The sequence below is a fragment of the Lissotriton helveticus genome, chromosome 9, assembly GCF_964261635.1.
Source record: "Lissotriton helveticus chromosome 9, aLisHel1.1, whole genome shotgun sequence".
Lineage (NCBI taxonomy): Eukaryota > Metazoa > Chordata > Amphibia > Caudata > Salamandridae > Lissotriton > Lissotriton helveticus.
The window spans coordinates 821,303,411-821,326,715 of record NC_136070.1 but is presented as its reverse complement, the minus strand read 5'-3'; the positions used below and the strand labels follow the sequence as shown (position 1 = coordinate 821,326,715).

The 23,305-nt window shown below is 45.1% G+C and overlaps 1 protein-coding gene across 2 annotated transcripts in view; it reads right to left on the bottom strand.

Moving 5' to 3' along the window:
* Positions 1-23,305, bottom strand: part of LOC144781907 (protein jagged-2-like) — a 672,332-nt gene that overhangs the window by 130,569 nt on the left and 518,458 nt on the right. For both annotated transcript variants that reach the window (XM_078660988.1, XM_078660989.1), the window contains exon 5: positions 2,626-2,686. In XM_078660988.1, coding sequence (XP_078517114.1) covers positions 2,626-2,686 — 61 coding nt within the window. The remainder of the gene's footprint in view (positions 1-2,625; positions 2,687-23,305) is intronic.

Sequence of the window (23,305 nt, the reverse complement as noted above, 5' to 3'; positions counted from 1 at the left end):
CTCAGTGACACTACACTCTGGCACTCCACTCTACATGACTGAACTCTATGCTTTCACTCTATGCCACTGCACTCTACTCAGCACCACTCAACTCTCCACCACTCAACTCTCTACCAGTGCAATCATCTACTGTGCACTATACGACATTGCACTTTACATCTCTGCATTCTACCCCGCAGTACTCCACTCTACCCTGCACTGCTCCACTCTATGCCACCTCACTCTACACCACTGTACTCTACTCTGCACGATTCCACTCTGCACCACTCCACTCTCTGCCACTCCAGTCTACACCACTGCAATCTACTCTGCATTGCTCTACCCTATGCCATTGTACTCTACGCTACTCTACATCACTGCACTCTACGCCAATGCATTCCACACCACTTTACTCAAAACCACTGCACTCTACGTCAATCTACCCTGAATCACTGTACTTTACGCCACCTCACTCTAGGCCACTCTACTACACTGTACCACTGTATGACACTCTACTCCATTTAACTCCACTCTATGATGCTCTACTCCATTTAAACTCCACTCCACTGACACTCTACCACACTCTATACAACTTCACTCTACAGCACTCTACTCCACTCTATGCCAATCTGCAACCCTAATCCACTATACACTGCTCTAAGCAACTTCATCTATGCTACTCCATGCCACTTTACTCCACTCTACTCTACAACACTCTACTCCACTCTATGCAACACCCTCTTTGCCACTCCACTTTGCTCTACACCACCCCACAACACTCTATGCCACTCCACTGTACAACATTCTACTCAACTCTGAAACTGTACTCCATTCTACCCCACTCAACTCTACACCATTCCACTCTGTGACACTTTACTCCCTCCACAGCCGTATGTGGTTTTCCATGACACTCCACTTCACACCTCTCCAAGCCACTCAACTCAACTGTCCGCCACTCCACGCCACTCCAAAGCACTCCACTCTATGCCACTTTATGACACTCCATGCCACTCTCCTTTACCCCACTAACTTTTAGCCATGCTGAACAGCGACCACTCTGCTGTACATCATTGTTAAAACATATTGGCATACCAAATCACAGCGGTATGTCTGAATGGTATGTGACCGTGTTGGTGGTAAAATGCAAATGTTTTGCAACCGTAATCACGGTCACAAAACATTCAGACATACCGCTGCGATTTGGTATTTGGGAGGGATGCCCTAAACACACCCCTTCCAAATACCGAATCGCAAACCTATTTTGCGATTTGCTAACAAGTTACCAAATCACAAAATAGGATTTGACGGCCTGTTTGTGAACGCAAAACGGCTTCATACATGTGGCCCTCCATGTTTTGCAATGGCTATTATTGCACTGTGGTTTTTCCAAATATTTTTCACTTGGAATAACGTGGCATAAAATTTGCATTGAAACACTGTAATATTAAGAATTATGAAATTTGGGATGCATGATTACAAGTGGGTTTATCCTGTTATTCCCAATGCTGTGCTGCAAAACTTGGAATGGTGTGGAAATAACGCACCTGGGGAATAACAAGCCTCAGGGTATCAGTATTTCCCTAATGGTGTATTACCACACCAAGAACCGTGGGACTTGTTATAAACATAAGGCTGTATCTTTGATTTTACAAAAGGAGTAAGTAGGAGAGGACCATTGTGTACTACTTTATTGTTTAATTAATAAAAATCATTACAATGTGGGACATACAACAATAAAAATATATGTCGGTCAGTTACAAAAACATTTACACATGCAGGACAGTAAAGAGGAATGTTTAGCTGAGTTACTGTATTTTTGCTTCCATTATTTCCTCACACTCTTAAAACCAACCCTGGATACAACCTTCTTGTCCATTGATAGTGTCAGATATAAATAGGGGGTAATGGGGGAACATGATATTTAACGATAAATAATTGTTTAAAACCTGATCACACCCATTAAAAATGACATAATCTCTCTAATTTCATGCTGCTTAGGTGTGACCTGCAATAAAACCAGGAATCCTTGTGGTTAAGACACAGTTAAAACAGCGGTAATTCTTTTATTTTTAACATCGTGCTAACAAGAGGGGCAGGCACTAGTCGTTACTAAAAGGCTACTGACAATTCCATTCCATTCCAATTCCAGTTCTATTTATAAGTTCATAAAGCTCAGCAAAGGATGGTAAGAACTTTAAAATCACACAAAACATGAACAATAAAAAGGAGTGAGGTGCAAAGTACCAGATTAGGCCGCCGTCAAGTAAAGCAATATAGTAACAAGTTGACAGCACAGATTGCTAAATCTTTAAAATGAGATATGAGGGGCAGTGCACACCAATGAGAAAGGCGTCAAATGAACAGAACAATTGCTGTTCCATGTGAGGACCAGTCTCGAATTCTCCAAATATTTTCACTAGAGGAGATGGTTTTATTTCCTGCTTAATGTTCTTCATCCCCGAGTTGTACTAATCTGTCCATTACGGTTACACCATATAGGATGCTAGATGTACCATAACAGGTAACATATCCTTTGAGACAGAAAGCACACTGGAAGATACATAAGCACATAAAAAGAGGTACAACCAACTCCGACGAGCGCCTCACTACCCTCCGTCCTCCCTCAAATACCCCATGTCCACTTACCTGCACTCACCAGGCATCTCACAGAAACCGTGTGTCTCATGGCAGCCCTGGCGACACGTGGCTGAGGGAAAGAAAGCAGAAATCCTTCTTAAAAACAGTACTAAATCATGTTTTCTGTATGTGTGAGGCAGAGGAGAGGCTGGTCAAATGAACACTTCAAAGATTCAGGCGGACCTGCGTCTGTGCAGTGTTGCTGCTGCTGGTCCTAGTTGAAACTGGAATACAGACACTACCGCGCTGGACATTGGGGCCTATTTACAAACTACAATAGTCGAGCCGAGTTGGCGATGCAGCGAGTGTAAGGTGAGTGGTTTAATTAATTCATTTATTTAATATTACTTAACCCGTCTTCTGTCAACTTCCACCACCCCTGCCCCGCCTCACCGCTCTCACCTGTGCAAGCCGCTACTGAGGACTACTAATGTACTACAAAATCCTGTTTAGGAACCTACATGCACAGGTTCACCTCCACCTCTCCTCTTTTTCTGTGGAGAGATCTCTGCCCTGACTGCGGAGTCTCCACTCACACAACTATACTTTTTAGTAGTAAATGTAGGGACGACAGTGGGAAGTGGCTTGAAAATGGGGAATACAAAGTACAAAATGGGAGAGTTAAGGGAGGAGTAAAGAGCGGTTTAGGGAGGAACATACACCCACCCACCAAAGAGTAAGCCCATTCCTAAAGACAAACTGCACTTCTAAAGTTACTACCGCCACAAAGGTAAGGCCAGCACTACACGTTGCCAACCACGGATACTGAAATGCTTTCCCATAGAAAATAATGCAGGCTAGGAACTTAAAATACCAACCTGTAGGAAATGTTAAATAAAATTAAATTATTTCAACCAATTAAAAATATAGACAGCTTGAATTCAATGTTAACAAAATAAAAAAAAAACATTTTTCTCTGTAACATTTTAATAACTTTATACATGTTAAAATTAAATGTAACAATTTTCCTACAAATATATTTAGATTATTTTTTAATTAATTCTACACATCACTTCTACACATTTCTAATACATAGAAACAATATATATCACATACATGTTTATTTTAAGGGGGAATTGTTTTGTAATATAAACTTAAAAAAATATTATTTAAACATTTAATATATTCAAAATAGTTATATGTTAGTGTTGGAGTAGTCTTCCAGCGCATCAAGCAGGTCGAGCTTCGCAGATGGTCATTGCTGTAGCACAAAGAGACCGTTTTCACTGAAGCGTTATGTTGGTTACTCATTACGGACGGGCGCTGATGACACGAAAAGCAGGTCACCAGGAGCTTTGCATTGGCCGTCGTCACAGGCAGCCCATTCTCAGTGTGAAGAAGTCACTTTTCATGAGAAGTTCACACAGATGCCAGCGTGGAGATGCACTTCTTGGGGATCAGGACTCACTCAAGCAGAGGTCAACAGCAGGGTTCAGGCAGTCCAGGCAGGCCCAATCGGTGCAGGCTATCTGGGCAGTTGCAGGGATGTCTCTGGAAGCTTGTTGTGTCCCTGTAGCTCACAGAGGAGGTCAGCTAACTCACCCTTGGAGTCACTCTGTGTAGCCTAGGATGAAGGCAAGCAGGTACAAATTTCCTTCTTCAGACAGCAAAGCAGTCTTTCCAGCAACAGGGCAGGCCTTCTAGTAGCAGGTCGTTCATCTGAATCTTCCAAGTTTCAGAAATGTTCTAATGGTCCTATTTTGATACCTTGTGCCAGCCTTTGCTTAGGGAAATTATGTGGCCTACCCATAAACCAGTTTCTGGACAGTTCTTCCCCTTCCACTGATCCTGGCTTCAAACTGTCTAGAGTGATAAAGGTAAGGACAAGCCTGTTGGCAGGTTCCTTTGTGTGTGCTGCAAGCAAAGCCTTTTGAAATGTAATCACTGCAGGGTGCAGCTCCTCCTCAGCCGTCCTGTCAGGAAGAACCTCTCCCCTCACACTTAGGCTTCATTTGTTCCACTGTCTGGAAGAATACACAAACCACAACAAGAGCCGTTCACAGTCATGTGACCCAAAACACTGGCAGAAAAACACATTTGTTTTTTTTAAATTGTAACTTAAAAACTGGCTTCAGCATTAAAGAGAATTTTAAATTAGACTTCATTAGAGGCCAAATTTAATTTCTCTATGTGCTCCCAATCTGACATTAGAACTTATTAAAAATAATAAGGTGACTCAGTGTTAGTTTGTGGGAGAGATAGGCCTTTCAGTAGTGAAAAACGACTTTAGGAGTTTTTCATTGTCAGGACATGTAATACTTTAAACACACATGTCTTACTTTTTAAATACAATGCACCCTGCTGTATGAGCATTTAGGGTCTAACCTTCAGGGTGACTTTAAAGAAATAAAAAGGAAGGTTTAGGCCTGGCAAAAGGTTTACTTTGCCAGGTTGAAATGGCAGCTTGAAATGTCACTACAGGCTGCAATGGCAGACCTGTGACATTTTAAAATGTTGCCAGCTAGTATAATTTAACTTTCAGGTCCTGGGGACAAGTAGTACCATTTATTAAGGACCTACTATTAAATGTAATGAACCAATAAGGTGAAGGACAACTTTACCATGTTATCAAGGGAGAACACACACACTTTACCAATGGCTAGAAGGGGAAAAGAGCACAAAGTTCGGCAAGGCAACAAAAACAGGTTCATCAAAGGAAGGCTGAGAATTGCAAAAATTTGGGGTGGCCCTGAAGAAAGGCTCAAAGCCAACATGCTTCTTCAGCCTTAAGTCTGTAGATCATACCTGCTTAAAGCCTCTCACCCCTCCACACCAATTACCAAAGTGTATATTCCTGCTGATTGCTACAATCCGTTAGTTACTGTATGAGTCCTCACCCACTGCCCCCACATCCCTCGCAAGGTCTCACAAGGCAACTTTCAAATTCTGATTTGGTGGTGCATATATGCTTGCCTGTTTGAATCACATCCTAGTGTGCAGGCTTAGCTGCTACGAGAAATGTTGGTGTATTTCAACATGGTTTTAGGGCTGGTCCCCATCTATGCTGTACTCATGCTTTAATGGTTAGAGGAGCTGCTGACCTCCATAAGTTCATGATGTTAGGCTCCATGGGTGGAGTATGATGAGTGTGACTACCAGGTACAACATAAATGAAGTTTGGTGGATGTGGTTTGAACAGTCAGGAATCTTCAACGTCAGTATTGATCTTCAGTTGGAATATTTGGGATGGTGGTCAGATTAGTTTTCCAGATTAGTTTTCCTTCTTTTGCTTTTTTAGCTCACTGTAGTCTGCCGTTCTTCCAATTTAGATATTTTCTCCTGATTTGTGGTAGGATATATTGTTCTTGAGGCTTTTACTAGGTGATTCTATATTCAAGGGGCTTGTTTGTACCCAGTGCACAGGCTGGTGTTATTGACCAGCAGATCGGTATCACTTGTTTGCAGGGACCTTCCCCTTGCTGATCTGGGGCTGGTGTGGGGATAGGAAGGTATGTGACTGGCGTTATCCCTATGTATTGTGGGTACATTCACATGATATTCCTGGAATGCTGCAGGAATAAAGAATAGTAGGGAGAAGTTACTATATTTAAGTGTGTTAGATGCACAAGTGATTTGTCTTCAGTAGACCTGGTGCACAGAGGAACTGGTAAGTAGGGATTATTTCACTTTAGATTGTAAAGCAACCCCGTCCAGGAGGGAACATGCAAAGGGAGGGGTGGCCTGCCTACTGTCAAATAAGATAACATGGAATTATGATTACTATAAAGACCCTAGTAATCTTCTTTTGGCAGTAATGTTGTATAATCTTGATTATAATGTAAAAAAAAAGTCCACCACTATTGTTGATAAGTGCATATATTCCTCCAGATGCCTCTCATGATGTGCTCTTAAAGGCGTTTTTTTCCTACTTAAAAAAAGTTAATGATGTAGAACTTCCCCCTCATATAGTTCTGGTAGGAGATCTGAATTGTAAAATCTCTAAATCTACTTTGGATGGATTCCGAAATAAAGAAAAAGAAGAATCCACGCGGATTCCACAAGCTCTCTTTCCACAAAATATAAGAACTAATAAGAGAGGGAAAATGCTTGTTGAATAATTAATAAAGGTTGATGGCACTATAGTAAAGGGAAGATTTCCATTGGACACACCGGCAACTTTTACTTGTAAAACCTATAGTGGAGAATCTAACTTAGATTATGTGGTAGTGGAAAGTTCCTCCTTTTTCTTATTAAAAGACCCAAAGGTCTCTAAGTCCTTCTGTAGTGACCATAAGGTACTAACTATTTTTGCAAATTTAAACTAGTTTTCGCATGATCCAAGGGCACTAAATGGTGAATCGGTTAGTTTAGCTAAGAAAACAGGGAGATGTCATTTGGGATAATAAAGCCATTTTAGGCCTTGACAGTATCTTAGAGGTCACCTTAAAGAAATTGCCAAGATGGAATGGAACAGATATTGCACGTTTTAACACATTTATGAATCAAGCAGTAGAAGTTGCAAAGAGGGCGAACCAAAGAAAAAGCATTAAAGTAGTCCCCAGACTCCTCCTACCGTTAAATCTTGAAATAAATAAACTAGTTAGGGAACAGTACTTAAATTACTCCTCGGAAAGATATTATAGAATACTATTATTAACAAGCATTTGCAATGCAATAGGTCTCGCATTAGAAAAGTTTGAGCTATTGGTATTGTAAATGACAAATTTTGTATTTATGTGTTGGTTTTGAAAATAGCGAAATTAATAGCTTTGTCATTTACAATGCTAATAGGTATAGCTTTCGCAAATGTGACACCTATAGCATTTGTAATGCAATATGTGTTTTATTTACGTGACTTACATGTATTGATATTACAAATAAATGGCTTTTATTTATTTTTTAATAATTAATACTTAAATAAAAGTTATTGTAATTTATAATGGCAATAGCTTAAAGTTTTGTAAATAACTTTTGTGAAGATTATGTTCAGTGTATTTTATTGTGATGAAAATCCAAGAATAGATGTGAAATATTAACATCTTTTTTGTGACATTTATAAAAAAGCTTGAAACATTGAGAGAACATACTTGAACTAGTTGTTGTTGAATGGTTGCACAGATTGATGCTGTGGTGGCGCTGAATGATGTTGTGGTGCCCCTGAGTGATGCTGTGGTGGTGCGGAGTGATGTTGTGGTGATGTGATATATAGAGTGAGGGCGATAGATAGATAGAGAAAGGGCGATAGAGTGGGGGCGATAGATAAATAGAGTGAGGGTGATAGATAGATAGATTGATAGAGTGAGGGCGATAGATAGAGTGAGGGCGATAGATAGATATAATTATGTGGCACTGAGTGGTATTGTGTGGAGTGTGCGTGTTGCATTCAGTAGAGTGTAATTATGGGGCGTGTAATTATGTAGCACTGAGTGGTATTTGGAGTGTATGTTGCATTGAGTGCAGTGTAATTATGTGGCGTGTAATTATGTGGCACTGAGTTGTATTTGGAGTGTATGTTGCATTGAGGGCAGTGTAATTATGTGGCGTGTAACTATGTGGCACTGAGTGATATTTGGAGTGTATTGTTGCATCGAGTGCAGTGTAATTATGTGGAGTGTAATTATGTGGCACTGAGTGATATTTGGAGTGTATGTTGCATTGCGTGCAGTGTAATTATGTGCTGTGTAATTATGTGGCACTGAGTGGTATTTGGAGTGTATGTTGCATTGAGTGCAGTGTAATTATGTGGCGTGTAATTTTGTGGCACTGAGTGGTATTTGGAGTGTATGTAGCATTGAGTGCAGTGTATTTATGTGGCGTGTAATTATGTGGCACTGAGTTGTATTTGGAGTGTATGTTGCATTGAGTGCAGTGTAATTATGTGACGTGTACCTGTGTGGAACTGAGTGGTATTTGGAGTGTATTGTTGCATTGAGTGCAGTGTAATTATGTGGTGTGTAATTATGTGGCACTGAGTGATATTTGGAGTGTATGTTGCAGTGCGTGCAGTGTAATTATGTGGCGTGTAATTATGTGGCACTGAGTGGTATTTGGAGTGTATGTTGCATTGAGTGCAGTGTAATTATGTGGCGTGTAATTATGTAGCACTGAGTGGTATTTGGAGTGTATGTTGCATTGAGTGCAGTGTAATTATGTGTTGTGTAATTATGTGCACTGAGTAGTAATTGGAGTGTATGTTGCATTGAATGCAGTGTAATTATGTGGCGTGTAATATTTGGAGTGTATTGTTGCATTGAGTGCAGCGTAATTATGCGGCGTGTAATTATGTGGCACTGAGTGATATTTGGAGTGTATGTTGCATTGCGTGCAGTGTAATTATGTGGCGTGTAATTATGTGGCACTGAGTGGTATTTGGAGTGTATGTTGCATTGAGTGCAGTGTAATTATGTGGCGTGTAATTATGTGGCACTGAGTGGTATTTGGAGTGTATGTTGCATTGAGTGCAGTGTAATTATGTGGTGTGTAATTATGTGGCACTGAGTGGTATTTAGAGTGTATGTAGCATTGACTGCAGTGTAATTATGTGGCGTGTGATTATGTGGCACTGAGTTGTATTTGGAGTGTATGTTGCATTGAGTGCAGTGTAATTATGTGGCGTGTAACTGTGTGGAACTGAGTGGTATTTGGAGTGTATTGTTGCATTGAGTGCAGTGTAATTATGTGGTGTGTAATTATGTGGCACTGAGTGATATTTGGAGTGTATGTTGCATTGCGTGCAGTGTAATTATGTGGCGCGTAATTATGTGGCACTGAGTGGTATTTGGAGTGTATGTTGCATTGAGTGCAGTGTAATTATGTGGCGTGTAATTATGTGGCACTGAGTGGTATTTGGAGTGTATGTTGCATTGAGTGCAGTGTAATTATGTGTTGTGTAATTATGTGCACTGAGTAGTATTTGGAGTGTGTGTTGCATTGAGCGCAGTGTAATTATGTAGCATATAATTATGTGGCACTGAGTGGTATTGTCTGGAGTGTATGTTGTATTTAGTAGAGTGTAATTATGTGGCGTGTAATTATGTGGCACTGAGTGGTATTTGGAGTGTATGTTGCATTGAGTGCAGTGTAATTATGTAACATATAATTATGTGACACTGAGTGGTATTGTGTGGAGTGTGTGTTGCATTAAGTACAGTGTAATTATGTGGCTTGTAATTATATGGCACTGAGTGGTATTTGGAGTGTATGTTGCATTGAGTGCAGTGTAATTATGTGGCATTGAGTGGTATTTGGAGTGTATGCTGTGGTGTTTCAGAGTGATGCTGTGGTGTTTCAGAGTGATGCTGTGGTTACCTTAATGGTCTGTCCGACAGACCATGAAAGCAAAATCTGCAGTGCACGGGGGTCTGTACATGCGATATGATATTTATGTATTTTTATCCTGAGGGGCATTTTGTAATTGTATTATGATGGGTGGTAGACACAATGTGGTCTGTGGATATTAACGATCAGGCACCATCCCTGCACATCCTCCCAGGCTGGCAGCCCCCACAGAGATAAGCCCAGCAAAAACATTAATTAACAATTGTGGACTGGCAGTCTATGCTGAGTGCTACAGAATAATTACTACTATTGGGTGTTGTCAGCGGGTGAAGAATGGTAGATACAGGAGGGTGGGACCAGTGAGAGGATGGATGTTGTTAGTGAATGCGGTCTATGGGTACCAAAGATTATCGATATGTCCTGCCTACTCACCCAGGCCAGAAGTCTGTAGAGCATCCCCTTAATGTTGACTGTGGTTAATAGTTTGTTTTCAATGGGTGCAGGATACAGGATGACTCATGACATTAGTGATGAATGGAGGATGCCATCTTTGGATGCTGGGTGATGTAAGTAAGTGTTTTAGTGTCTCCAAGTGATGTGATTAGGTATGCTATGGTTAGTGAGTGCCAGGTAAAGGGTTCAGTCTGTAACATGCAGGATGCTGTGAGAAGGTACTGGTGGTCTATGAAGGTGATGGGGAATAGGAAGGGACGGTTGTTGAGTGACCGCTGCGCCTCTCACCAGGCCGGGTCACCCCCTTGCTCCTCCTGCCGCCTCCTGCTCCAGCCAGCCTTGCCGCACTTTTCCCGCCGCCGCCGCCGCCCCCCTGGTCCCCCGAGCGGCCCAGCCACTGCAGAGCCGGCCACTCGCCAGTTCCCGCTGCTGCTCGCCACAGGCCCCGCCCACCACTGGCCCATTGGCCGAGCCGCTCCCGCCGCCCAGCTGACCCGCCCTCAGGTCCCCCTTCTTATGACGTCCCCAGAGCGAACGCGCAGCGGACGCGCGCAGCGGGAGCACCGAATGAGCGCCGAAGGTGCGCCAAAGGTAAGCCCGTCTGCGCCAGTCCGCGCCTGGACCGCGCCCAGTGCCAGGACCCCTGGCCCTCGCAGACCCCAGCCCACCCGCCGGACGTACGACGCCGCCACCCTCAACGCACTCAACTCCGGCCGAATCCCGGGATGCTACCGAGCCACCCCGAGACGCACCCACGGACCCTTCTGCTGCAACGCCTGCAAGTTCACCTGCAACCGGACCCACACCACACCAGCACCCACCAATCCGAACACCAGCAGCACCCACCTGAAGTGCATCCTGCTCAACACCCGCTCCATCCACAGACACGCCGTCGAGCTCTGGAACCTGCTCGACACCACAGCCCCAGACGTCGCCTTCCTCACGGAAACCTGGATGAACGCCTCCTCAGTGCCCGACATCGCCATCCCGGATGGCTACAAGATCATCCGGAGGGACCGCATCAACCAGACTGGAGGAGGCATCGCCTTCATCCACAGGAACACCATCCGCATCACGACCAACACCGACGACACCCTCGCACCCGCCGAACACCTGCACTTCCAGATCCACGTCAACCCCAAGACCACCCTCAGAGGCACCCTCATCTACAGACCCCCGGGACCACGCACCCAATTCAGTGAAGACATCGCCGACTTCATCAGCCCACACGCCCTCCCCTCCGCCGACTACATCCTCCTCGGGGACCTCAACTTCCACCTGCAGAACAACAACGACCGCAACACCACCACTCTGCTGGACAACCTCGCCAACCTCGGACTCAAGCAACTGGTGACCACCCCCACCCACTACGCCGGACACACACTCGACCCGGTCTTCTCTTCCAGCAAGGACATCGCCTTCAGCCACGCCACGGGACTCCACTGGACGGACCACAGCTGCGTCCACTTCAGCTTCAGGAGGACCACGCTCCACCATCACCAGCAACAGGTTCCCCGCAGAAGCTGGAACAAGATCACTGCAGACCAGCTCGCTACTTCCCTGAGCAAGAACCCTCCCATCAGCACAACGAACCCCAGCCAAGCGGCCACCAACCTCACGAAATGGATCAGCGACTGCGCAGACGACCTCGCCCCTCTGAAGACCCCGCCGAGCAGACCCGGCAGCAAGAAAGCCCCATGGTTTAACGACGAACTCAAGAGCTCCAAGAAGAACTGCAGAGCACTCGAGAAAACCTGGCGCAGAGACCCAACACCGGACAACATGACTGCCCTCAAGCTCGCCACTCGAAAACACCACCAACTGATCCACGCCACCAAGAAAACCGCATTCAAGGAACGACTGGACAACAACGCACACAACAGCAAGGAACTCTTCAACATCGTGAAAGAGCTCTCCAACGCCGGAAGCAACGACATCACCCCTTCGCAAGACCTCTGCAACTCCCTCGCCTCCTACTTCCACAACAAGTTCGCGGACATACACAACAGCTTCAGCACTCAACCGACGCACGCCACAACCGAACCACCGCCCCCCACCACCACCCTCCGCGCCTGGACCCCGATCAGCACCGAAGACACCATCCGCACGATGAACTCCATCCACTCCGGATCTCCGACAGACCCCTGCCCTCACCACATCTTCAACAAGGCCGACGCTGTCATCGCACCCCACCTGCGGGACACCATCAACACCTCCTTTGACACCGCTACCTTCCCGGAGAGCTGGAAGCACGCCGAACTCAGCGCTCTACTTAAGAAACCATCAGCCGACCCCACCGACCTCAAGAACTACCGCCCCATCTCGCTGCTCCCGTTTCCGGCAAAAGTAATCGAGAAGACCGTCAACAAGCAGCTGGCCGCCTTCCTCGAGACGAACGGTTCCCTCGACCTCTCGCAGTCTGGCTTCCGGGCCAACCACAGCACCGAGACCGCCCTGATCGCAGCTACCGATGACATCCGAGCCCTGCTCGACAACGGAGAAACAGCGGCCCTCATCCTCCTGGACCTCTCCGCGGCCTTCGACACTGTCTGCCACCGTACCCTAGTACAGCGCCTCAGCGACGTCGGAATCCAGGAGAAGGCACTGGAGTGGATCATCTCCTTCCTCGCCGGAAGGACACAGAGAGTCCGCCTCCCCCCGTTCAGATCGGAGGCCACCGAAGTCATCTGCGGCGTTCCTCAAGGCTCCTCGCTCAGCCCAACACTCTTCAACGTCTACATGAGCCCCGTCGCAGCCATCGCACGCCAGCACAACCTCAACATCATCTCCTACGCCGACGACACCCAGCTGATCGTCTCCCTCACCAACGACCCCGCCACCGTCAGAGCCAACCTGCACGAAGGGATGACAGACGTAGCCAAATGGATGTCGAACAGCCGCCTGAAACTGAACTCGGACAAGACGGAAGTCCTCATCCTGGGATCCTCACCCTCCGCCTGGGACGACTCCTGGTGGCCCTCTGCCCTGGTCAGCGCACCCAAACCAACAGACCACGCTCGCAACCTGGGCTTCATCCTGGACTCCTCCCTCTCCATGACCAGACAAGTCAACGCCGTCTCCTCGTCGTGCTTCAACATCCTGCGCATGCTACGTAAGATCTTCCGATGGATCCCCACCGAGACCAGGAAGACGGTCACCCAGGCCCTCGTCACCAGCCGTCTGGACTACGGCAACTCCCTCTATGCCGGAACCACCGCCAAACTCCAGAAGAGACTCCAGCGGATCCAGAACACCTCAGCAAGACTCATCCTGGACATCCCCCGCCGCAGCCACATCTCCGGACACCTGAGAGATCTGCACTGGCTCCCGGTCAACAAGAGAATCACCTTCCGGCTCCTCACCCACGCACACAAAGCCCTACACAACCAAGGCCCAGGACACCTCAACAGCCGCCTCAACTACTACGCTCCCAAACGCCAGCTTCGATCGACCAGCCACGCCCTCGCCGCCGTTCCCCGCATCCGAAGAGCCACCACAGGAGGAAGGTCCTTCTCCTACCTGGCCGCCAAGACTTGGAACTCCCTCCCGGCCCACCTCCGCCTGACCCAAGACCACCTCGCCTTCAGGACGCAGCTCAAGACCTGGCTGTTCGAGCGGTAGCGGACCCCCCCCCCCCAGCGCCTTGAGACCCCCCGGGTGAGTAGTGCGCTATATAAATGCTTTGATTGATTGATTGATTGATTGTTTATGGAGACGAACAACAATGCAGGATGATGATGCATTATCTCTGATGGCATAGAGTACAGTAACTCAATCAATGATTGCTGCCCTTAAGTGAAGTGTATGAGGTGCAGTTTGGTCAGTGCACCCTGATACGCTGCGATGCCTGTTTGGTGTTGTATTCTGTTGCCAGTGATTGATGCCTGCTGCATTGTGTGGTCTGTGGGGGCTGGATACAGGGTGCTGTCAATGATGATACAGCAAGTAGTTTCTGTGAGTCGAAAGTGGGAATGGGCAATGTCTGGAGTGTTGGGTAGCAAATGGAGCGAGGACAGTAGTTTCTCGATAGAGGGTGACTGTGTAGTGGGCAGTTGGTGCTGGGAGCGAGAAGCTCTGAGGCAGGATGCGTTGGATGCTGGAAGTTGTCAGTGACTGACGCCTGTATCTAATGTGAGGTTGTGCTGGCTTTGGCAGCTGGGCGAAGTCCGTGGGTTTGTTTGTAACAGTTGGTGACACATGTTTTTTGGTGGGTGGGAGCTAAAGGCTGGTGTTGCCAGGGTCGGACCTTAGTAGAAAGGGAGGGGTTCAGCGCACTCACCCAGGCTGGTAGCCCCCGCAGGAGCCCCCGTGGGCTGACCGTGGCCCGCACTGTCTCTTCCTCGCCCTCCACCAGCTCTATGGCGGTCCGCAGGCTGCGTTGCTTGCTAGAGCGCCGGTGCTTCCAGCACAGATAGCCCAGCAGGCCGCCCAGGACCACAACCAGGCTGATGTTGTAGTAGCCAGCCATGTAGACGGGTGCCAGCAGTGCCACGCTGCGAGCGAACAGCAGCAACAGGCGGGTGACGTTGTTTCCTGACGGGGTCCCTGGTGCGGCCCTGTGGGGGGACTCCTGAGGCTGCTCCCCGGGCATCTCCAGCCTCCTCTGCCCGCCCCGCTCCTCGGAGATCTAAATCTGCGCCTCCGGGCCCGGGCTGCAGAATGTGCAGCATGTGGGCGGGCTCAGAACACAAAGCGCCCCTGAGGCTGATTGGATAGAGTGTGTCAGAGCCACGTCCGGAAGGAGGGAAAAAGGGCCGGAAGTCTCGGGGCGTGGCTATCATGTAGTGGCCGGAGCCGAAGGGAAATACACGGAGAGCCCCTTAGGGACCGTTAGTGTGCGACCTAACGGGATGGGGTGGGGGTCGGGGGGTAAAAGGGCCATCCTCACGACCTTGTCATCCCATAACAACGTAATGCGCAGCTCCTGCCCTCAAGGCTATCGCCTTTAACTTCTGCCGCGGGTCACAGTGGTGTTTAGGAGTTCATTATTATTATCAGTGGTGCGCGGCGGCCGGCCGGCTGGAAGACCTGGACACGCTGGCCACAGTGGTGCGAGCCTGGTAAGGGGGGGTGGTGTTTGCCTGTATGTCTGTATGTCTGTGTGCCTGCGTGTGTGTGTGTGTGTGTGTGTGCCTGCCTGCGCGCGCGAGTGTGTCTGTGTCTGCGTGTGTGCCTGTGTGTGCGCGTGTGTCTGTGTGTGTATGTATGTATGCATGCGTGCATGTGTAAAAAGAGCCGATGACTGGTGGGGGGATGGAAAGTGAAAGTAACCAGCGCGCGTGTGTTTCAGTCTGTGTGGTGGCTGGCTGTGTGCGCACGCGTGGACGGAGCCGACGTGCGCGTTCGCGCACCCAAATCCTGGAGAAAAGCTAGTAACACTCTCTTGTCCTTCATTCCCCCGAGTCAGCTAGCTATAAGTCTCCACCTGGACGCATCCTTTGGATGCGAATTCCAGGCTCGACCTAAAAAGGAAGACTCGGATAAAGGTCAAGTTAAGAAAAGAGAGGGAAGATAACCTTTGGATTAAACTGAGAGAAGCAGCCTTTAAAGGCCAGGTAAGAATCTTTCGGTCTCTCATCGGGGAGGGATGTGGAGCTAGATCTCAACCACTCCCTGTGGCCATTGGAGAACGTAAATGGGTTAGCTTTATTCAGGATTTATATGCAGATAATGCGATGGCAATTAAGTACATCGCACCAAAGGAAGACCCCTCATCGTATGGATCGCCTTCTGAAATAGAAATGGCAATCAGGGGGAACCGTTCCTCAGGAGCAATGAGCCCAATAAATTACCAATCACAGTTTTAAAACACAATAGCATACTGTAGAGTAAAATTCTTTACCCAGGGTTCAAGTATTGCTATGAAAACAAAATGGTCCCCCCCTCTTGGAAGGGGAGTATATTAGTCTCTGTGTTCAAGAAAGGAGATCGAGATGTGCCTCACAACCATCGTCAAATTGCGCTTCTTGATGCAGTGGGTAAAGTTTTTGCTAAATGCCTCTTGACCCAAATTAATGACCAGGTGGATGCGGTTAAAATTTTGCCATTGGAGCAAACCGGGTTTAGGACAAAGCATGGGACAATTGATAACCTAACCGCACTACAGGTAATAAATTAAAAATATGTTAAAGTTAGAAGAGGAAGGATGTATAGAGCCTTTAAAGATTTCTCGACAGCATTCAATAAAGTAGATTGTCACCTGCTGTGGAGAAAACTGTCAAATCTGGGTATGCCGGCCACCCTTTTGGAGTTAGTTCATGCTCCTCCATACGGATCTTCCTCACAATTTGGCCCAAAGTGAGGGCATTGCCCCATTACTGGGGGAAAAACGATTGTGTGTCTACGTTATGCAGACAACATAATTATATTGGATCTAACGCCTAGAGGATTAAATAGTCGTCTGCAGGTACTTCATACATTTGCAGAGGCCCACTATTTAAAGATTAATATATCTAAAAGTAAAATCATGTGCATGCATGGAAGAAAAAAGTTGCAGTATGGGAATTTCATATGGTCTATGGGTGGCCAAAAAGTGGAACTTGTAATATCTTATACTTTTTTGGGAAAAATAGAGTGTGGCAACCTAAGCGACAAGGCCCATATAGAAAATAACATCCATAAAGCTACTACGCAGGGGAAAAGCTTGGGCTCCCTTTACAGATCTACTGGAAAAAGACATTTTGCACTTTTATTAGAGGTATTTTGTGCAAAAATCCCTGATTCACTGCTGTATGCTATTGAATTGCTCAATTTAGAGAACTGTTTTTTTTTTAAATACAACAGAAGGCCAAATTTTAAGAAGCCTATTTCAGTTAACTCTGCTTGCCCTGCGGCTACTCTCAGGTTAGAATTTGGTTTAAGAAGTAGCTGGGTACAGGGTCTTACGGGGATAGTGCGCTGGGTTGTACGCCCGGTAAAGGGTGATCCTGGTACATTAAGATTTTGAATTATAAAAGAAATATTAGAAAGTTTAATTCTTAAAAAATTTAGGACTGCGGTTGATTTGCTGCAATTGAATGAGTCTCTGCTCTTTACCCTATCGTCATATCAATGAAGGGCCAATTTGAAACAGGCCACTTGGGAATTAAGTTTCACAAGGGATAGGGAAGCTCGCATTTTAAAGAGGGGTATCCACCCGGCCACAGACTCCTGTATGATAAAGTACAGGCCTATATTTTCTGGAACCTGCCCCATGGAGTGTGTCACTTTTGGCTATTATTGAGGCAGGGTATGCTCCCCTTAAATACCGTATTGTCTAAATGGTATGGTTATTCCCAGATCTGTAATTTGTGTAATAATACCATTCAGGATATTAATCATGTGCTATTTATTTGTCCCGCTTTATTATTGTGTCAGCGTAAATGGATGAGACCAATTTGTTTACAATTATCCATTCTCTCGGCCTCTGCACAAATTGATTCTATTTATGAGTCTCCAAATAAAATGTTCTGTCATAGGATTTTTAACTTTTTCAAGTGTTTTTTAAATTTGTATTAACGCTCATTAGATGAAGGGAGCAATTATTAACTTTGGTTTTTAACCTGTCGCTATACAGTACTAAGGGCATAAAGGATATTTTAATTATTTCTTATTGTATAAAATATTATAATGTTTTGTATTTGGGGATTTTTACTATTGGCTTTCACTTGGGATTGTAGAAACTATGTTGCATACATTTGTTATATGTTGTTGGTCTTTCAGTTTATGTGGATCTCTTTGGAGTTCCAAGATCATAAATAAAATAAACTTTAACTCGAAACAGTGCACAGGCTGGTGTTAATGGCCAGCAGATCGGTTTCACTTGTTTGCAGTTACCTTCCCCTTGCTGATCTGGGGCTGGTGTGGGTATAGGAAGGTATGTGACTGACGTTATCTTTATGTATTGTGGGTGCATTCATATGATCAACTGTAGTACTTAGTGCTATTTGCATAATGTATGCATCTGGATGTTTTCTGATGTGCCGGATCCATTATGCCCTGGTTCCGGGTGAGCTAAGATATTTGTGTGTGTTTTTCCTCTTACGGTAGAGATGCTGCCTGCTGTTGCCTGTGGCCTTATGAGCCGTCAGAGAGTTGTCTCACAAAGAGGATCTTTCTTTCCTATGCAGTACAATATATGGGTGTACTCCATCAATATTGTCATGACTGTCAGTGCTTGGCTATGACAGTCACAGGTGGTGATTGTGGCCTTTTGACTGTGTGTATAAATGTATATGTGTGTAAATGTGTATCGAAGAGACAAAAAGATTGATAGAGAGAGAGATAAAGAGAGAATATAAAAAATACCTTTCAAAAATATTTTACAATAGCATGGTTTTTCAATAAAAGTTTATACTAAATTAATCACTGCATTCTATAGCACAAAAACGAAATTTAGTTTAGAAATATGTATTTGTAAATTGACAACACATTTTCAAAAAAATTAAGATATTAACTTTCACTGAGGAACATATTTGTAACCAATTTCAAATGTATTATGAATATTTTGTAATTGTAAATGGACATTTAAGGATAAACAGATAACATGGGATCGGTGAAGATACACATTTATAGGAATAAATAGGTTTCTGGAAAATGCACATATAAACCATTTGCCCTAATGGACATAGGGGTTTGGGGTATACCCACCAATAAAAATAAGAAAAAAATAGGTAAAATAAATAAACAAGATAAAAACAAAATCATATTCTTCAATTAAGTGGAGTTTCTTGGTAGGTGTGCTTCTCCCCAACCAAAAACATAACATGAAAATATAATCACAATATAAATATCTGTATGCACATACAGAGTATACAAACATGTACACACAAATATAGGGAAGACACACATAAAACATAAAAGGGTACTTGACTGGAAAAATTGATGACCAAAACAAAAGCAGAACAAATACCATGTACTTCGACTGTGTCATTATAATTAGGTCAGACTCTCCATAGGAAGGGCACTTTTGCTTTGCTAATAACTTTGGTGCTTATTGATGAATCTTCGTGACAAAACTTTAAAGAAAATTCATCCATCTTTGCTTCTTCCTAGAAAGGTTCGGGGTGAGCCAGCCAGCGGGTGCTGAAGAATAAGGTGTGTCCCAAAACGGAATCTTTTTAGTTAGCACTACAGACATAATGGCTGAACGGAATTACACCAAATTTGGCAGAAAGGCAAATCTTTACACAGAAGGCATGCATTTTGTGATTTGGTGTGAATCCGTTCAGTATTTTTGGAAAACAAAAGTTAAAAATGTGTAGATATTACGATAGTTGGGCTGAAATTCAAAACATCAAGCCCTCTGACTGGCTGAGGGACAATTTTTGAGCAAGAACTCTGTGCGCGACAAACAGAAATGTTGCAGCCCCCATTTAAACGACTCGGGACATAATCCCTTGTCTCAAAATGTTTTTTTTAAGATACATGGTAGCAGGATAAGGATACCCTGATCACCTAGACCTTGAGGGATGGTCCCAGAGGGACCTCCACTGGTTCCAAATTCCCAGAACTTTTTTGTGAGATTCCTGAGCTTCCAAGGTATTAGAAAAATTAATTTAATAAAGTGTGGGGTTGCTGTCCATGCAGGGTTGGACACGAGGTGCAGATGCAGTTCCTGGCTGCAGGCTAGTCCCTCTAACTAACCTAACACCGTGCAAAATCAAAGGCTGCGTGTGGCGAGGACTTCCTCATGGTCACCCGCAGGAGGTTTGGTGCAGGGTCTGGTCCTGGCGGGGTGTGTTTGATATGGTAATCTCTTACTTTACATTTAAAAAATCTTAGAAATTCACTGTTAAAACCGAGCGTTGATGTGACCCACTGGGCATGCACTGCTTATGACCTCACATATTTCATGACTCATGATATGCTCTACGACATCATTGAGAACATCATTGAAACCTTTTGAAATTACATCATTCATAAGTTTTATGGACTTAGAGCACAAGATCAATGAGAACAGGAGATCATACATTTATGTGAATTGTGCTGCACCTTGACATACACAACTGAAGAAATAACAGTCTTCTGAGTGAATCGTGATCTTGAGCCCGATGATGTCCGTAGGGACAAAACACGTTGGCTGGGCTGCGTTGACTGCTTCTGATGGAAAGCATTGATTAAATAAAATGTGGACCCATATTAAGAAACACAAGACTCCTAAGTGATTATTTTTTTAACCGGGACTGAAAAGAGTTATGGAATTAATATTTCTAGTCTGTGAATTTTGTAAAGAAAAAATATTGATGGACTTTTACTCGCTACTTTTCTTCTAAAGTTGGACTTTGTATTAACGTGACCCTGGGGCAGTGGGACCACATAAAGTTGCGCGTGGGAGTGTGCTAATGGAATTATCTTGATATTACAACAGTGCGCCTGTGTTCTTAGCCCACACTGTCAGTTGTAGTGTTTTGGCAAACACAGGTTTCCCTGCCTGCACCAGGTTGGACAGGGAAATCACAATGTCCTGGTGGTGTTCTAACAAAAGAGAAAGGAAACCACACTCAATAATAATCTGGGCCTTTGAACAAGATCAGAAAGAACAGAGGATCTTATTGGAATTATAAATGTACACTTGATGCAACAATAATCACAATTGCACAATTAGACTGTCAAGGGATGTAGATAGTCAACCACTTGTTGTGGCAAAAAGAATAATAAACTGTGTTTTACAATACAAATGCATTAAGAGCATAGTGTCCCATGTGAAACAGGACCAGGAAACAAACCAGGAAGGACAATACAATTATATAAACAAAACAAAAAAGAAAGACAGGTTTCAAAACTATAACAAAAGACCAATTAATTGTATTTAATATCTATTACAAGCGAGCCCTTTTACCAATCAAAGGGGTCGGATAATAGGTTCATTTTGAAAAATATTGACAACATTTCGACGCCCTTTGCAATGCGGGGTCTCATCAGGACCAATTGATATGGGGGAAACCGGCTGGGTGCAAAACATATGGAGTGACTACTTAGTTTTAGGAGTAACAGCAACCGTACGCCATAATGTTGGTTGATTGTTAACGTACCTGATGGAAGCATGGAGAAAGACATGGAGAAATACATGGAGAGGCACTTCAACAATGTGCTAAGTAAGGGGAAGGGATATTCACATGGGGGACCTTTGGTGGGAAATGGATGAAGTTCAATGTAAGGTAAAACACAATAAAGCAAGGAATCATAGAAATAAAAGCATATATAAAATACTATAAGTAGCACTGAATTGTGAGGCCCAAAAGCAGGCCATGTGGGTATTGTCTAAATAAACCTTACCCCCAGGGAGATGGATCTAATTATAGCTGTGTATCCCATGTTGGAATGTAGCGGCTGGCACTGATGTGCTGTGAATCAAGCTGTTTGAGGAAGTCAGTGTAATCAATTAGGCAGCCTGCAGGAATAAAGCCTCACCACAGCTGGCACTGCTGTGAAGTGCACAGTCCGCATTGCTTGGCTAAATCCTTGTAATATGAGGGGTGAGCTGCAGAATCCAGCCTTGCCGCGGCTCAGGAATCAGCTGTCAAGTGTGTGCTGTCTGCCCTACTCAAGGACAAGAACGGGTGGCCATAACGAGGCTTGCAGCATGAGTGCTCCAAGTGTACGGGTGCCTGTAGGGGAGGGGGAGTGTGGCCCACCTGTTACTATGGCCGCAATCTGGTTTGTTCAATAGAGTAGCGCCTTGCCATTACAATGGGGAAATGTAAAACAAAAAAATTCAAATTAAGAACAGGTGGTGTAATAATGTAAAAGAGGAATGCCCATGCATACTCAGGGGAATAATGCATCCTAGCACTAGCTTGATTTTTCACACTCCATGTCGAGGGCCACCCATAAGGACAAAACTCGCAACACCAACACCAAAATCCAATCTCTCAACGACCAGCCTTCTCCTTCCTGGGATGCCTCCGCCCTCTCCTCTTTGGTGATGACTCAGCGACTTGCTCTTCTGGAAAGCCATCTAAAAAATGTAATACTGGGCCTAAACGAAATCCTCCTGAACCTCACCACACCCGAGAGCCCAGACAACACCCACTCCTGACACCTACCAACATTAAATACCCTAGGCCTCCAAAAACTCAACGGCTCAACTGGATCACAACCCACCTCTCAAACCAGACACAGAGACCCAAAAGAACAAGAGCCGCAATGTCCACAAGTGAAGCGAGGGACCTTGCCACCTCGTATGACACTTCCTCTACTGTCGCTTCTAGCGTCAAGATCCAAGTTATTACTGGATATGGAAGATACCGCTCCTATCCCAGATCTTTAAGAACACCAGCCTTCCTCACTAGTATTCCTAGGGACCCCATAACAAAGAAACTCAAAAACAAGGGGACCACCACCAACTGCATGCCCATTAACTGCAGATCGGCCGCCATACATACAATAGAATTGGCAGAAACCCTCCTTACCCGTGACATTGACATCACGTTCATCACCGAAACATGGCTAAATGAGTTCTCTTCATCAACTATAGACATGCTTGTGCCCCCAGACTTCATAATCATCAACAAAGCCAGAAAGAATCAGTGAGGAGGGGGCATAGCAATCATACACAAAAACAATATCTCTGTGACGGAAACGGAATCCTTCAAATACAACACATTTGAATATCTGACTGCCACCATTAAGACGAGTGACAACAAAACTCTATTCTGTCATCTCCTCTACCATCTGCCAGGCAACACCACCTCATTCGGAGAACACCTCTCCGACCTGATAACTCACTGCTCAATCCGGGACTCCAGCAACATAATCCTAGGCGACCTCAATTTACACTGGAATGAGGAAAACAACTCGCTGATCAAAACCTTTAACAAACTTCTAAGCAACAATAACCTCACCCAACACTGCACAGAGGAAACCCATAACAGAGGCTCAATCCTGGATGCCATTATGGCTCAAGCAGACATAGTCTCGATTGACCACACCCTGCCTGTTGACTGGTCCGACTACCATATCATTCTATTCCACATCTTCAACATCATTAGGCAACAAACTTCCAAGCTCCCTTCGTCAACAGTTCAGGCCTCCAAAG